Below are 16,155 nucleotides of genomic sequence, written 5' to 3' on the forward strand. Positions count from 1 at the left end.
AGCACGTTCTGAGTAGGTATCTTGTGTGAGTAAAGCAATGTCATCAGCACAGGTGGGAGCAGAGATGCTAATATCACCAATATGGAGGCCAAGTTGTGAAGATTGCAGGTCATCAAGGATTGTATTATTGTAGATCTTGTAGAGTTCTGCAGAGAGCGAGCTTCCTTGTCTTGTACCCTGTAATGAACCATGTTGAACAAGTCTCTCTGCTAACAGAGCACATGACACAATGACTGGCAGGCCATGTTGAACAAGTCTCTCTGCCAACAGAGCACATGACACAATGACTGGCAGGCCATGTTGAACAAGTCTCTCTGCTAACAGAGCACATGACACAATGACTGGCAGGCCATGTTGAACAAGTCTCTCTGCTAACAGAGCACATGACACAATGAGTGGCAGGCCATGTTGAACAAGTCTCTCTGCTAACAGAGTACATGACACAATGAGTGGCAGGCCATGTTGAACAAGTCTCTCTGCCAACAGAGCACATGACACAATGACTGGTAGGCCATGTTGAACAAGTCTCTCTGCCAACAGGGCACATGACACAATGACTGGCAGGCCATGTTGAACAAGTCTCTCTGCTAACAGAGCACATGACACAATGACTGGTAGGCCATGTTGAACAAGTCTCTCTGCTAACAGAGCACATGACACAATGACTGGTAGGCCATGTTGAACAAGTCTCTCTGCTAACAGAGCACATGACACAATGACTGGCAGGCCATGTTGAACAAGTCTCTCTGCCAACAGAGCACATGACACAATGACTGGCAGGCAGTGTTCTCCACGCCTTTTAAGTGGGCGGTGCGCCCACTTTAATTTCGCGGCCGCCCAGATAAAATCTACGCAGCCCAGTTTAATTTTCGGCCGCCCATGCTTTTGAAACTGACCGTCAGCCTTTGTTCTGGGGTGGCGGGTATGGTTTACGGCAATGTTTTTCTGCCGCGACGCTATGAGGTTCAGCCGCAAAATGTTCACAATGGCATCGACTGGTGAACTTCCGTACGATCACACGAAAGGAAGACAGATTATTTGTAGCTTCTTTGTTTTACAATGTCACTTGTTATTACTCCTTTCAATTTGTATGAATAGTGTTAACAACAGAACAATTTCACATGTCCAACCCTTGACTCCACCAACCCATCCAAAGAAATTGACAGAAAAAAATTATTATACAACCATAGTCAAAAGACAGCAAAAGTCAGCGACGATTTCCGCTCTTAATTGATGAAATATTTTGAAATCAAACTGATTACACATTCCCTAGATACACAAGAGGCAATTTGGTGAAATTTCTGTTTGACTCACATCTTGAAATAAAAAGTAAACCATGAAGGAAGACATCATGTGTGCTGCAGATCAACACAACAGCGTAGCATAGCTTAGGGAACTGTCTGTCACCGCACCGGCATGCGTTGGCTGCACGTAAAAGCAACTTAAGTTTCCAAGATCAAACGGTCAGTATCTTGTGTAAACAGCAACATAGCAATGAAAGTTGTTATAGTCAGAGGTAAAAACTCTTAACAGATGGAGCGTTAATTGCTTTAAACAAATAAAAATGCATGTGAAGAGAATGAAAACTCAGGTCGCGCACGTGAATGGAGAAAATACTGTAAACAATGTGGTGGATTATGACATCAGAGTGGGACTCTTCTGTTTTGGTATCGGGGGTGCGCAGGGTCAGAGAACTCTGATAAACGTACTGAAAAAACGTAGTATTTTCCTATCGATGCTGTCACGGGAATTTCGATCTCATTGTTTTATATCTTTTAATAGTTTCTTTGATCTGAGTAGTTTTACCATCTGTAACAGTATATTTTACTCTCCTAACCTTTCTTTATTTGAGTTAAACAAGGGTAGGAGCTTATACAACTTAGTAAGTAAGGATGTACTAAATTTTTACAGTTAAACTGTAGTGCATAGTGTGTTATAAGCAATATTTGGTCAAAATATGTAAATTGTATGCAAATGATTGTGTAAATATTATGCAAATGATATGTAAATTAGCCACCCACTTAATTTTTTTATTTGTGGAGAACACTGAAATGGCTACCATATTGGATCATATTGTGAAACAAATCGACATACATATGTATAACATAAGTCAATGTCCTTGTACCAACTTTAAATAAAATCGCTTGATACATGTCTGAGTTATGGTTCCGGACATGAAAAAATCGTAAAAAAATGGTCGCCATGCAGCCATATTCAATCTTATCGTAAAACAAATCAATGTGCATATGCCATTCAATGTCCTTGTACCAACTTTGAATAAAATCAGTTGAGATGTGCCTGAGTTATGGCTCTGTACATGAAAAAATCATAACAAAATGGCCGCACGGCGGCCATATTGGATCACATCACCAAAAAAATCAATGTGCATATGCATGACATAGGTCAATGTCCTTGTACCAACTTTGAATAAAATCAGTTAAGACATGCCTGAGCTACGGCTAAGGACATGAAAAAATTGTAACAAAATGGCTGCCATGCGGCCATATTGGATTGTATCATGAAACAAACTGACATGCATATGTATGACATAAGGTGAATGTCTTTGTACCAACTTTGAATAAAATAGGTTGAGGTGTGCCTAAGTTATGGCTCCGTACATGAAAAAATTGTAACAAAATGGCCACACAACGGCCATATTGGATCGCATCACAAAACAAATTGACGTGCATATGTATGACATATGAAGTAAACCTTGTACCAAGCTTGAATGAAATCACTCCAGGCATCTCTGAGATATCTGCGTGAACGGAAAGGCAGACGCACACATGCACGGACATGACCAAACCTATAAGTCCCCCCGGACGGTGTCCATGGGGACTAATAATCTTACAATGTAAAACTTGGCAACCTCAGATTTTGAGAAATATATGGTATGCGGGGGTTTTCTTGTGGTGTCTATGACTAATACTGCTTTGAAAAATTGGTGTATGTAAACTGCAAAGCCTTCTTAACAGACACATGAAGAGCGCCTCCAGTGGTACCAGGTACATCATCATTTGTTTTTGCACACCTTCAGGGTGCTCTTGAATATCAGTAACAAAAATCTACCAATGCAAAGTAAGGACAGGGGATTTAAACTTGATAATATTTTTTATCTTATTTTTTAAAACTGGAAAGCCAATGAAAATGCAAAAATCCCAATTTTACAAATTGAAAACTACAGATTGTTCAAAGCTAAATGAACTCCTTCAGGGAAAGAATACACCAATAGAGTAAAACAGCTCTCAAAAACATTTGGCTAACATGAAATTGATTGGCATGAATCAACAGTTCAACAAGTGACCTGTAATACTAATTCACTTGCTTCTATTTGCTTTGAGTTTGTAAATTCTTGATATTTTGTCCAGCAAGCCATGGAAACTTCCACAGCTTTTTGTAACACGCTACTCCATTGTTATTTCTAGTTCTCACAATCTTAAGTGAAGACTTCTAAACATTCTGGTATCACAGTATTAAGGTTCCAAGACAAGAAATTGATCTTTTAAAGCTAACGATTCTCTAGTGGTCAATAAGCTCAGAACCCCTGTAAATTATATATTTTCGGAAAGCCTAGACATAGGGGAACATTTTTGTTACAATAGTGTCACCATTGTTTACATAACTATCATGTGACAGGTAATTTGCATAACCTTTCAAAAATCAGTTTTCCCCATGTTTTGTTTCAATGCTTTGAGATATGTGGCTGAAATTTGTGTGAGTGAAAGCTGTCCTAAGGATCTTCCAAAGCATGTCTCAGAATTTTTTTAAACCTTCTTAAACAATTTTTATGCCCAAAAAACTTCCAGAGCGGTGAATTTAATCCTAGTTAATTTCTTTAAAATTGTGCTCAAAATAAACTAAGCAAGATATAAAAAATCTGAGACACACTTTAGAAGCAAGTTTGAGTCAGATATTTTGAAGTATTGAGACAAAACATAGGGAAAACCGATTTTTGAAAGGTTATGCAAATTACCTCTCACATGATAGTTATGTAAACAATGGTGACACTGTGGTTACCAAAATGTTCCCCTATATCTAGGCTTTCAGAAAATGTATAATTTACAGGGGTTCTGAGCTTATTAACCACCAGAGAATTGTTAGATTAAAAAGGTCAATTTCTTGTCTTGGAACCTTAAAGGCGGAGCCTCCCTTTAAAAGGGCGCCAAGCTATGGCGGCATTCATTGTGTAAGTGGACACCAAACAGGCAACATGCGATCGAACTCTGTGGTTATATTTAAATTCTAACGCGACTGGGAGACATTTTTTCAGGAAATTCGAGCGTTGGTGGTGGAGAATCAAAGACCATTGGCGATTTGAACAGACCATCAATCAAACGCTTGTATAAACTCTTACTATGTTCAGACAGGGAAAAATTGAAACGCTTCTGCAACACTATTTGTGATTTGTAAACACAGGGGATTAATAGATTGAGTCCGCTTGCGTCCACATACACAAAATTAAGCCATTGTTTTGATGTTTAAGACGTCTTAATGCGCCCTCTCGAGTTCAAAAGGTGTGTATGGCCAAGCATTGTTTGTAACAAGATGGCTGAAATGGACGACGTCGTACTGGCTGTAAAGAATGTGAAAGAGGCTCCCCACCTAACTATCCAAAATGTTTTTGTGTCGAGTTTGTGTTTTATTCGTTTCTAAAATGTGTTCCTACATTCTTATCCGATTGTTTGTGTTAATAAAAATGTTCGTTTCGCCTCGCCATAAGCTTTCCTCACACAAACAAAACATTACCGTCCACACTAATCCAAACTTCCCTACAAATATCCGAGGCGAAACAAACATTTTTATTAACACAAACAATCGGATAAGAATGTAGGAACACATTTTTGAAACGAATCAAACACAAACTTAATGACTCAATCGAATATTTTTGTTCCCAATTAATAAATCATAGACAATCTCAATGCTCGGTTTATGGCAATTTTTGTCGACTGATAAAAGTCTTTTCATCTTCAACATTCCATTCTAATTTCACCTACGGTATATAATATCCTAACCTCCTGTGACTTTCCTTCTAAACGTTGATTTGCCTTGTGCACCAAAGAGATGCTGTATTTTATGCCAAACGATGAAAAAATATGTGAAGAAATAACCATGTATCAGTCAGTACGGCAGGCGAAACCCGGACGGCCTTACCGATTGGGGACAGAGCAGAGTAGATCGAAACGCAAACGGGGTATTATTATAGGAAAGGCGGTGAGTTATTTTAAAGCTGAATAAAATGCTGTCTCTGGTTGTGTAAGTCTGTTGATCGAAATATATATTTTGTTCCCAGTTGATTAATCATGGGGGATGGCAGTCTCGATCTCCCCTTTATGGTTCGATATTTACTGACTCGTTCCCTCTCATTTTTGTCAATCAATGAAAGCATTTTCGTCTTCCATATTCAATATTACTTTGACCGATGTTACATCCTATACTGTCATTAGTTTTGACCAACGTACAAAGACATTGCCCATGCGTCCGGCTGATGAGATGTTTTGCAAACGGTGAAGAAATGGGGGCCCGGGAGACATCGATGTCAGTCTTTCCGGACTGTTTACATGTAGCTAATAGGGGATATCAAAGGAGATTATCAGTTAGTTGAATAAAACATAACTTTTCGGACTTATTTTATGTCAATTTTGTCAATGTCGGACTTTTGATTCAAGAGAAACCAGAATCACCTACAGAGATGTCTGTATTAAACACGGACGCACAATTGGGAATAGTTTGTTATGCTACTGTCGGTTTCAGTCGTGGTGTCTCTTCCATAAAATTTCGAAGCTATAGGTCTACACTTGTCGTTTCGATTCACAGGTAGCGGTACACCGATGACCAGACATTGTACCGTTCTTAAAACTAGTCTAAGCAATTTTTCGACACTGCACTATTTGCCATCGTGTCTCCCCGTGAACGTCCTTGAACCTATGGACGTGACCATTGTTTTACTGCGCCCATTGAGTGTAAACCCCTGTTCGTTACCAGCAGAATACTTTTTAAAGTTCTGTACATCAGTGTACACTGTGTGTATAAGCCCTAAACCTAGTTTAATTCAATTATGGAAAGGTATTAAAGAATAAAGGGTCGTTGCTAAAATTGCGAGAAAAACGGCACTTTTTACTCAAATAGAATGATCCTATTCACAAGCGCTATTGCTTAAATCACGTCCATGGTGTGCTGTTGATTTTCATTCTTTCGTGCAATTTCATTCGCTTGAAGCAATTATCCTTTCATTTGACTGTTCTGTGGGACTCTTCTGGATATGTGTTTTGGATAAAAGAACTCTACAGTGAAAGACATAAACTTCGACGGTGATAGGTATACAATATCGGTTCGATGTGTGAAGATATACAGATTACAAGTTATTTTAGAAGTTCTCAAACCAGAATAAAATATTTGCGCGCGCCACTTATTGATAATTTCTTCTTGTGAACGTCCTTGAATCCGTGACCCCGACCATTGTTTTCGAAGTGTTCGACGGTCGATGATCGGTAGATTAATGAAGATATATGTTACTGAACTATGGTGTGATTGTTTAATAACATGGTTAGGTAATAGTCGGTGTAGTCTGTAGAGGCGATACGGCGAAATTCCACGGCCCAAGGGAGCGTACATCGCATGGTTTCTTACAACGAACGAGCCGTCGGTTTCCATAGCTACTACGTGAAATCCGGCCTCACCGATGTCCCGGGCCGATGTCCCTGTCCTGATTCGGAGAACAACTTTCGTGTTGAGGTTCAGATGTCCGATTTTTTCATATTCAAAAGGCTTATTGATTTACAGAGAACGCCCGTCTTGTTTTTAGCTTTAACTTAGCACATGATGGCAATTGAAAATTCAAAGCCAAATAGCCAGTGGGAAAAAAATAGACGACTCGCTCTCACCAGCGGTCGAGGTCGCAATGAAAAAAAAAATCGAAGTCTCTGAAATCGGTATCATTGCTCCGCCATGTTTATTGTTGGTTGTACGGCCAGTTTAAAGTCACAGACTTTCTTCACGGTAAAATTCATATAATTGCCATACCGCGAAGTTCCCTGTGTATTTCAATATGTCTATTTGGAAGCAAAAGCGCCACGGACATTCGATCGATGGTGATGAACTTTCTCCAGGCCGTGACATGTCACCAGTTACGAACTTTACCGGTTTTCGATACGAAAGATGCAATATATTATCAGCGTTGTTCACGTTGTGTTTTGAGTTTGATATGGAATATAACAGGAAAACACTAACGATTAGAGTGACGATAGAGACCATGCCCGATACGGAAAAATTGACATCAACTACTTGCAATGAGCAGTGACCTGAAACTTCAGACTGATATATAAATGTCGACAATATAAAACATTGAAATGCCGGAGAGAGAGAGGGGAGAGAGAGGTTTACGCTGTCGCGAACTGATTATACTCTTTCGGATATGACTTCGTTGTAGACGATACACAGACATCGAAAATGTACACCTACTTTCCAGAAATTCGACTAATCTTATAATAAAGAGTGGAACAAATCCAAAAGTGTTGGTTGAAGTAAATCTTCAGATGTTGGTTTTCTAAAGTTAGATAATACTTACAGAAATATGGTCGTCATAGTCTTCTTTTAAAAACTATTATCTTCAACACCACGTTTCTTATGATCGGTGATGTCATTTTTTATTATTTTTACAAACTTTCAATGCATCAAACGCTGTAAGACTATCTCATCTGCCTATCAAGGAGGTTCAATATATTTCCAAGGGCTGGCACACGATGTCAACTTACGTGTCGTCCGTCGAGCGGCCGGTGGCAGTGTCACAGATTGTTCCGTCTGTAATCGCGGCCACTTTGATTTTGATGTGACACCAACGTGCGTTTGAGGTTTTTTTGTTACGAAATTTGTCGACCTCACAAAATTTCACAGTCCATGCTTTGAAGCAGTCTCAACATGGCAAACATGTCTCGCTTAAATTTCATCCTCGTCGTTCCAAATTAAATTCGACCACTAAATTATTTCGGCAGTTTTAATTTCCTATTAATTCGACGTTTTTCAAATCGTAATTAATTTTTTCTGGTCGAATTGATAGGGTTTTTGGTAGCAAGCTTATCTCTTCGTCGGACCAGTATACCGCGAGATGTAGTACTGTGTTCGGCAGCCATGGCGAAAGTGAATATTGTATATTGGTTGTTGTTTGTTTTATGTTACAAATACCTGTCGCGTGAGGGCGTTTGAAACGCTTCTGAAGCGGCTCAGTCTGTCCACACAGCGATTTGCGGATAGAGTTAATCCCTACAACGGCTCTGGTCGGGCCGACTAAACCGTCTCAAATCTGAAACGCTTCAGAACCACTTCGGAGTGTCCACACATAACTTTCTGTGTCAGTATTGGCCCAGAACCGTTTCAGAGACGTTTCATGGCCTGTGTATGAACGGCATAAACTCTGTTTGCAGGATTAGCAAAAGGTGACAAAAGATTGTGATCAGTCTGTGTAATTAATGTTATACAAATCAAACATTGTACTGGCCAAGCGTTTGACTGGGAGGAGAACTCTACTAATATGAGAACCTGGGATTGAAAATTGCGGTTCTAAGATAGACTGTTCCTCGAGGACAGATAATCTGACTCTCAAACTTTTACACTTCTTTTCTGATATACCACTTGTGGGATTCACTTTAAAGCTCTTGGAGTAAATCTTTTCACGGTCTTAGTTTAATGAAAATCGAAAATTTTATTTTTCTCCATAGAGTTAACACAGGGATGGCGGCAGTTTTGAATTTAAAGGCGGAGCCTCCCTTTAAAAGGACGCCAAGGTATGGCGGCGTTCATTGTGTAAGTGGACACCAAACAGGCAACACGCGGGCACTCGCTCCAGAAAAATGCAAACTTTTAGTTTTCCCCGGCCGCAAAACCCAGACAGACTGCCAAGCGGTCAGCGTGAAGTTGCTGCTGATCGAACTCTGTGGTTATATTCAAAGTCTAACGCGACTGGAAGACAATGTTTTAGGAAATTCGAGCGTTTGTGGTGGGGAATCAATGACCGTTGACTATTTGAACTGACCGTCAATCAAAAGCTTGCATAAACTCTGTTTGCAGGATTAGCAACATGTGACAAAAGGTTGAGATGAGTTTGTGTAATTAATGTTATAAAAATCAAACATCATACTGGCCATGTGTTTGACTGGGAGGAGAACTCCACTAATGCGAGAACCAGGGATTGAAAAGTGCCGCTTTAAAGTGTATATCTCACCTGTTTTTTGTTTGTCTGATATTTATCGAATAGAATAAAACAATATTCGTTATTTCGCAAAATCCATAACATTCTCGTGGTAACTTTGTCTAAAATAGTGTATTTCACTGTCACAGTGGTGGAAAATCCACCCTGTCTGGAAATGGTCAAGTTCATTTTCATGACGTATTGGTCACGTGGCATGATGTCAGATGTGGCTAACATGTGAGAGCAATTCCCTGAGAGCAATAGTCAACACATTGGGTACCAACTTGGCGAAGATCTCAGATAGTTCGCTATGATGAATAGATCCCTGGTTTTGAACTGCAAAAACACAAACTTGGATGGTTTTAGTCTATATATGTGCCTTCAATTTGGTGTGGACCTAGAAATATTTACATGAGAGCAAAAATATTTCCATGAGAGCATGGCAGAGTTGTGTGTGCCAGCAGCTGACCCCACTCCGAGTCAACGGCTGTGTACTGTACAGGAATAGTATGCCTGTACATGGAGCCAACCCACCCAGGATATTCTATGAATGAGACTCAAGCCTTTCGTAATTAGTAGCTCCCTAAACTGTACTACTTGATAAACTGCACTATGTTATAACGCCTAAAATACTACGGCTGTAAATCTGTTCATCCACTGGACTGACGCGGGACGCGGGATGTGGGAATCTATAGGGACTGTGCCAGAACATTAGGCGTGATATGTATTGAAAGGGGTCGAATATCAGGCTCGCCGCCTCAGTTAATTGCACTGTGTAAAGTTTGCATTCTTTTCCAGGCTCTATAAAACAGTCGTCTGCTAGTTGCTTCATTGATTAAATAAGGACCAAGTTAGGATGAGTTCATCATTTGACAAGGCCCAGACTGCAGCATGCAGCAGGGTCCCGACTAGACAAGTGGCAATTTTCAATCAACCTTCCGATGGACTGCATCTTGTCAGTTTCAGGGTTGGGCCCCTCTTCAGTTCATATGCTTAGTTATACAAATCATGCTCTAAAATGTCCTCTTCCATTAGAAATATCAATGAAGGGATTAGCCAATTTATCGGCGATAAATCAAAACATGGGTTGGCGGCCATATTGGCTCCAAATATTTCCGTATATTGTCGGTGTCTGATTAGATCAGCCCCAAGTTTGTGGGTATATAAATATCAAAACAGAATAAACTGAAGGAATTTGAATAAAATCAATCGACTCTCACATTTGTGATGAGGTGACATTGAAGCAATGTACTTTGGTAAGCTTATGCTTCGTTGGGGGGTCAACGCGATGGCCTTGGCCAGCTGTAACTGGTGCTGTGCGCCGAGACAAAAAAGCCAAGCGATCGGGATCAGCTTGGTATCTCAGGTGTTTATTCATGTACTCCAGGAAAGCAAAGGATCAATTCCGCAGGCAGTTAGGCCTGATAAAATTAATATTCTGCTCTAATAACTTTTTTAAAGAACAGGGCAGTAGATCGAAAATTTTCTAGATTTCCTGTGAAGCTATGGATTGTTTTTGTTGACATACTCGACTATATTGCGGCCGGCTGGTCTGGAGACATTTCACCCTGAGTGAACTGAGGCACAAAATCTACGCTCACAATATTTCCGATGGAATCATTTTCAACAGTAACACTAGACTCTCCATCACTGGCTACCCTCTAAATCAATCATACCAAACAATATTCTATTGCAGGAGTGATTGTCACTTTCCAAATTACAGACAGAACTTGAGATGGATGTCATTCTGCAATGGTGTGTATAGCTACTCCGTTCTACACTCATGAACGCCTCCTATGACGTAACAGAAATGAACGCGTTCGTTCCTCATTGAGGTTTTTTCATCAAGCCCCAAACATTTTTCATTTTCATTTTCACAATTATTTGTCAACGGGAAAAAGAAAAAAAAAACACCACCATTTAGCTTGGAAATATTTAAATATAAGTATTATTATTTATTGACAAAAAATTTTTAAAAAATGTCTTCTAGGTGAGATATACCCTTTAAAATATTGGTAAATCTTGGGTAATTTGCTTCTCTAGTAACAAAATTTGCATGGTGAACCTCGATTTTTTTGTGATTTTGAAAGAGGATAGTTAATAGGTTCTTTGAGGAAAGTTTGAGCAAAAGCTAAAAGTCTTTCATTTTCAAGGTGTATACTACCTTTAGCTTCAATTATATTATAATAGTATGGTTCAGTGTACAAGTTAGACAGTACTTACATGTTGATATGGCAAAGATACAGCAACTGTAGTAGTATTATGACTTGATGATGGAGGTATGTCAGGCATCATGGTAAACTGTTCAAACTGATGCTGAAGTGCATTGGTTTGCTGTTGTTGTAGGTAATATGCATCAGCAAACGGTGAATTACCAAGTTGTACTGCTGATGGTGATTGAGAAGGTGAGTAGTTAGGATTGGATACCGGTGAAGTCGGTGATGAACATGATGTAGCATTACTACACACATCTCTGTACTGATTCAAACCAGCCTGGTAACAAAAAATAAAACATGATCTTCAATATAAACATCACAAATGTACATATATAAACCTTGCTGTTCACAGGTAAATACTGTTCTCCTTATCAAAAGTAAAGTTCATAATGACATTTATTGAAAATGACAAACTTGGTCAGGTATTTCGAATCATTACATGTAAACACTTCATAGCAACACTAATTCTAAGTTTATGAAGGTAGGCAGTGGAAGGCAACTTTAACAGCACAGAGTACTGCTCTTTTGTCTAGAGGACAGGAGAGTTCTAGTGATGGATGGATGTAGGTCGATTTAGAAGTATATGGCACTCAAGTTTAATAAGGACAATGCATGTAGTCAAGGACAGCATCATAGAAACTAGAAGACTGTAACATAGCAGTATGCAGTATAAAATGTGTACTCCACATATGGTGCACAGGGTGGTAATTATCCATTGGGTTACTGAATTTGTTGCTCACCTATGCAATTGAATAACAAGATACAGAAAATCCTACTTTTTGAAAGGCCTATGTAATTACCTACATATTTTATGATCAATATTTTATTTCCAGTGTTTGAAAATAATGCACATGACAGTAAAAATGTTAACTTTACCTGTGAAATTTCTATTGTGAGATTGTGGCTTGGATGCTGAGCTTGCTGATTCTGTGCTTGTGTCTGTTGTTGATATATTGGATACTGTGCTACTCTCTGCTCTGTATCCACAGTTACACCCTGCTTTCAAAGTACATATACATACACATTAGCACAGTTATTGTCCACAGACACTTTTTGGAGTGATATTTTCATCACATTACAAAGATTCAAGTAGGTTTGGTTGTGGTTAATGGGTATTGATGACTTGAAGACTTTTGGTGCACTCCATAGCCCTCATACTCCCTTGGTTATGCTATGTTGGGAAGTGAGGCAAGTTTTCATATATCATTATTCAGTGTTTCCATTCATTTGCAAAATTTGAGATTTACAAATTATGAACAATACTACAACTATAGGAAATCTGGATGGCAACCATCCCTTATGGAGACGTAATGAGTGAATCATGACGTCATGAATACAATTCCTGCAAACAAAGATAGAGGCTCTTTCAAGGTGATCAGCAGTAGAAGTAAAAAAAAAAAGGTCAATGACGCTTTAGCTTCTCTAATGTGTCGCCAGGTCAGGTAATTGGTTGATGGCATGGAGTTGTTGGCAAATAGTTGATGATGTAGGGGCATGAGGCGGGATATGGACCAAAAGAATTCAAAAGATGATTTAATATACCATTTTCTAAGCTAGAGTATAAACTGCCTAAAGATGGTTCAACGTTGGAAAAAGTTAAATAATTCAGAAATAAGAATTAACAATCCGGAAATAGTAATGACGCACTTCCCTGCTAACCTGAGTACATGTGAGAATCACAACCTGGTGTCTGTAAATTAAATGTATACCAAGTGATCATTTTAAGTCACTTTTAACTGTTTTTAATGGATTTTCCAAAGAGTCCTGTGAAAATGATGAAAAACGCTTATCTGGTCTTGTGTTTGTATAACCTCACGGCTGATAATTGTCATAGTATTGAAAAAAAATAGCGCCAATGGCACTTGATCACAACTGGCACATTGTGAAACTACTCTATCTCTGGGTACACCTGTACATGAAATACTGAATGGCACAGTAAGTGAGGCTACCCACAATTCCCCTTGATTTGTTCACTCAGACATTTTTTGCTAAAGGCTTTTTCAATTTTATCAGTTTCTTAACAATTTTTCACTTACAATTTAAGTTCAGTATTATTTGTTAAAACTATGTTCCAAATGTTTGATTATGCTTAAAATTCAAGAGTAAATTGAATGAGAAGTCGATGTTTGGAGGTGCTAAAAATTGCACACTTGTCAAGATAAAGTTATCAGCAACTAAGATGGTCTCATCATACCATCTGTCAGACATGCAAATTTCCTTTGTTACGAACATTAAAAAAAATCAATACCCTTTCTTTTGCCAACAGAGATGCAACTTTTTCCCTTAGTTTTCTTGAAAATATTGTGTATGGCTGTCAAAAATCTATGTCGACAAAATTACAAAATTGCTATCTCCTCCGCGGAAAAGGGGTTGATCTTCTCATTATTCACAGTGAGAAATCAGAAAATTATAATGATCAGAACTATGTTGCCAGAATTTTGAAATATGGACCGAGTTGTTCTCTGTACAGAAGAAATTTGCTTCAGTTCAGAGAGTGATCTCCGTGTGTACAGATCATGGAGAATTGTGGGTAGCCTCACTTAATGTGAATGGGTAGGTGCTGCGGGTTTGGAGTTTGTCAGTAAATGCACACAGAAAACAAAATTCCCGAAGTAGCGAATTCCAGCCATTTTCAAACCACACTGTTTGTCAGTGGGGTAAGCAATATTCGCAAAAATCACATTTCCAGGCTAATAGACTATGTTTTACGAAATCACACGTCCTTATTACAAATAAAATGATCTTTGTCTTTAAATCAATGCGCCAGTAAACAGGTCCAGCAGCTAGTTATGTCATCAAGTCTGTAATGTTAAGGGTCATAACAAATGTGAGAAATCTAAAACATTAAATATGTTGTTTTTTATCAATTTTATTACCAAAAGCGCATGAAAATCTCTGATACTTTGAATCAGCCATCCTGCATATTTGTAACATTCATCAAAACCTCATTTCTGTTCCACAACTCATTAAATAGTCCACAATGCAGGATTGGTGTACATTCCAAAACTACATATATGAAAGACCCTAAAATCAATTAGTTAAAGGGGTGTTAGAAATTTCCCAAAACTATCTAACCGCTGCTCCGTTTGGCTCCATTTTTCGGAATCGGAACCTTGGAATTAGTCTGAATATCTCTACCAAATATCAATGCAGTCTGTTCAGCGGTTTTTGACTTTTTGTCGTTTACGGAAAATGGACACTATCCACCACCGGTTGAAGCTAACCCTATATCACAACTTCCAGATGTGATAATGACCTATAGTCATTATGTTAAAAAATACCGCCAATGGCGCTTGGACATAATGACCACCTAGTATTATCGGCATTTATCAACAACCACACTCACTGTGAATTAGACAGACCACGAAGTCAATGAGCAACATATAGCTGAAAGACTATTTTCACATTGCGATTTTAAGCTCATTTTTATGAGAAAAGAGACATGTATATGTATATGGAGAAAAGCAGAAGACATATTTGTAAATTGTTTGTTAAGTGACAATCATATATGCATCTCTTGAAATTTTGGTTATAAGGTATAACAGTAGTGTAAGAATAATGAGGTATGAATAAGTTAGTAAAGCTAAGTTGACAGTAATTAAGATTACAAAATTATACACTAAGCTGGGGAAATCTGATTGAAATAAATGTTGAAAAGTAGCAAAGTCATGGTCATCTTTTGTCTAATACCTTGTGTAAGTTCATGAACTTTACATAAATCTTGCTATAGATTTGTTGCTAATGGGCAATAACTGTGTTTCAGATCATTTGAGAGCAATCTATCCATGATAGGTTTAAATTGTAATATACTTCTATTTAAAGGAGAGAAACTTCTCAAATAATTTTTTTCCCTGTAATTTTCTGTGAGAACACATGGACAGATGCTCAGGACTCTATGCTGGTGCTACCTTGATAACTAACCTACAACTTGTAACGTCATTGTCTAACCTGTTCACCCCAATTTCCTGTAGACAGGTCCACACTCTCCATTGATAACAATGGGTTTGGGCCATACCATTGTAGTGAAAGACTGTAACATGTGAGGTTGTGGATACTTAATCTCTGGAATGTCAAAGTCTGTATATTGACTCAAGGATGTTTACTTAACAAATGCCTAGGGTCATCTCAAAAGTGAGAATCTAAACTATGAGAAATGTTTTTTTTAATGCTTTTGATGCCCAAAAGACCATAGAAATCTCTTATACTTCGAATCAGCCATCCTGCATATTTCTAACATTCATCAAAACCTCATTTCTGTTCAACAACTCATAAAACAGTCCACAATGCAGGATTGGTGTACATTCCAAAACTACATATATGAAAGACCCCTAAAATCAATTAGATAAAAAGGGGGGTTAGAAATTTCCCAAAACTATCTAACCGGCGCTCCGTTTGGCTCCATTTTTCCGAATTGGAACCTTGGAACCAGTCTATGTATCGGTATCAAATATCAACGCAATCTGTTCAGCAGTTTTTTACTTTTTGTCGTTTACGGAAATGGACGACATCAAACACCGGTTGAAACCACCTCTATATCACAACTTCCAGTTGTGATAAAAATTAAAAGTGATGAATTTACTATTTTTTATAGGCGTATTTCCTTGAAATACATGACCCTGTAAAGAATACATGCTAAAAGTGTTTAAAAATAATTTAGTGAATAAGTTTGCTGTAAATGGAATAGTGTGGTTGCATCCACATGCAGCAATAGGAATGCCTGTATCTCACCCCTCATTTCCAACCTGTCCCATCCCTGAA

General features: G+C 38.5%; 1 protein-coding gene across 7 annotated transcripts in view; it reads right to left on the reverse strand.

Moving 5' to 3' along the window:
- The window catches only part of LOC139122114 (CREB-regulated transcription coactivator 1-like), a 100,895-nt gene that overhangs the window by 12,419 nt on the left and 72,321 nt on the right, over positions 1-16,155 (reverse strand). For 4 of the 7 annotated variants that reach the window (XM_070687511.1, XM_070687508.1, XM_070687506.1 and 1 more), the window contains 2 exons: positions 12,274-12,396; positions 11,405-11,674 (listed from right to left, as the gene is read on the reverse strand). In XM_070687511.1, coding sequence (XP_070543612.1) covers positions 11,405-11,674; positions 12,274-12,396 — 393 coding nt within the window. The remainder of the gene's footprint in view (positions 1-11,404; positions 11,675-12,273; positions 12,397-16,155) is intronic. The other 3 variants (XM_070687507.1, XM_070687512.1, XM_070687510.1) reach the window with 1 other exon arrangement.

This window comes from Ptychodera flava, chromosome 21 (assembly GCF_041260155.1).
Source record: "Ptychodera flava strain L36383 chromosome 21, AS_Pfla_20210202, whole genome shotgun sequence".
Lineage (NCBI taxonomy): Eukaryota > Metazoa > Hemichordata > Enteropneusta > Ptychoderidae > Ptychodera > Ptychodera flava.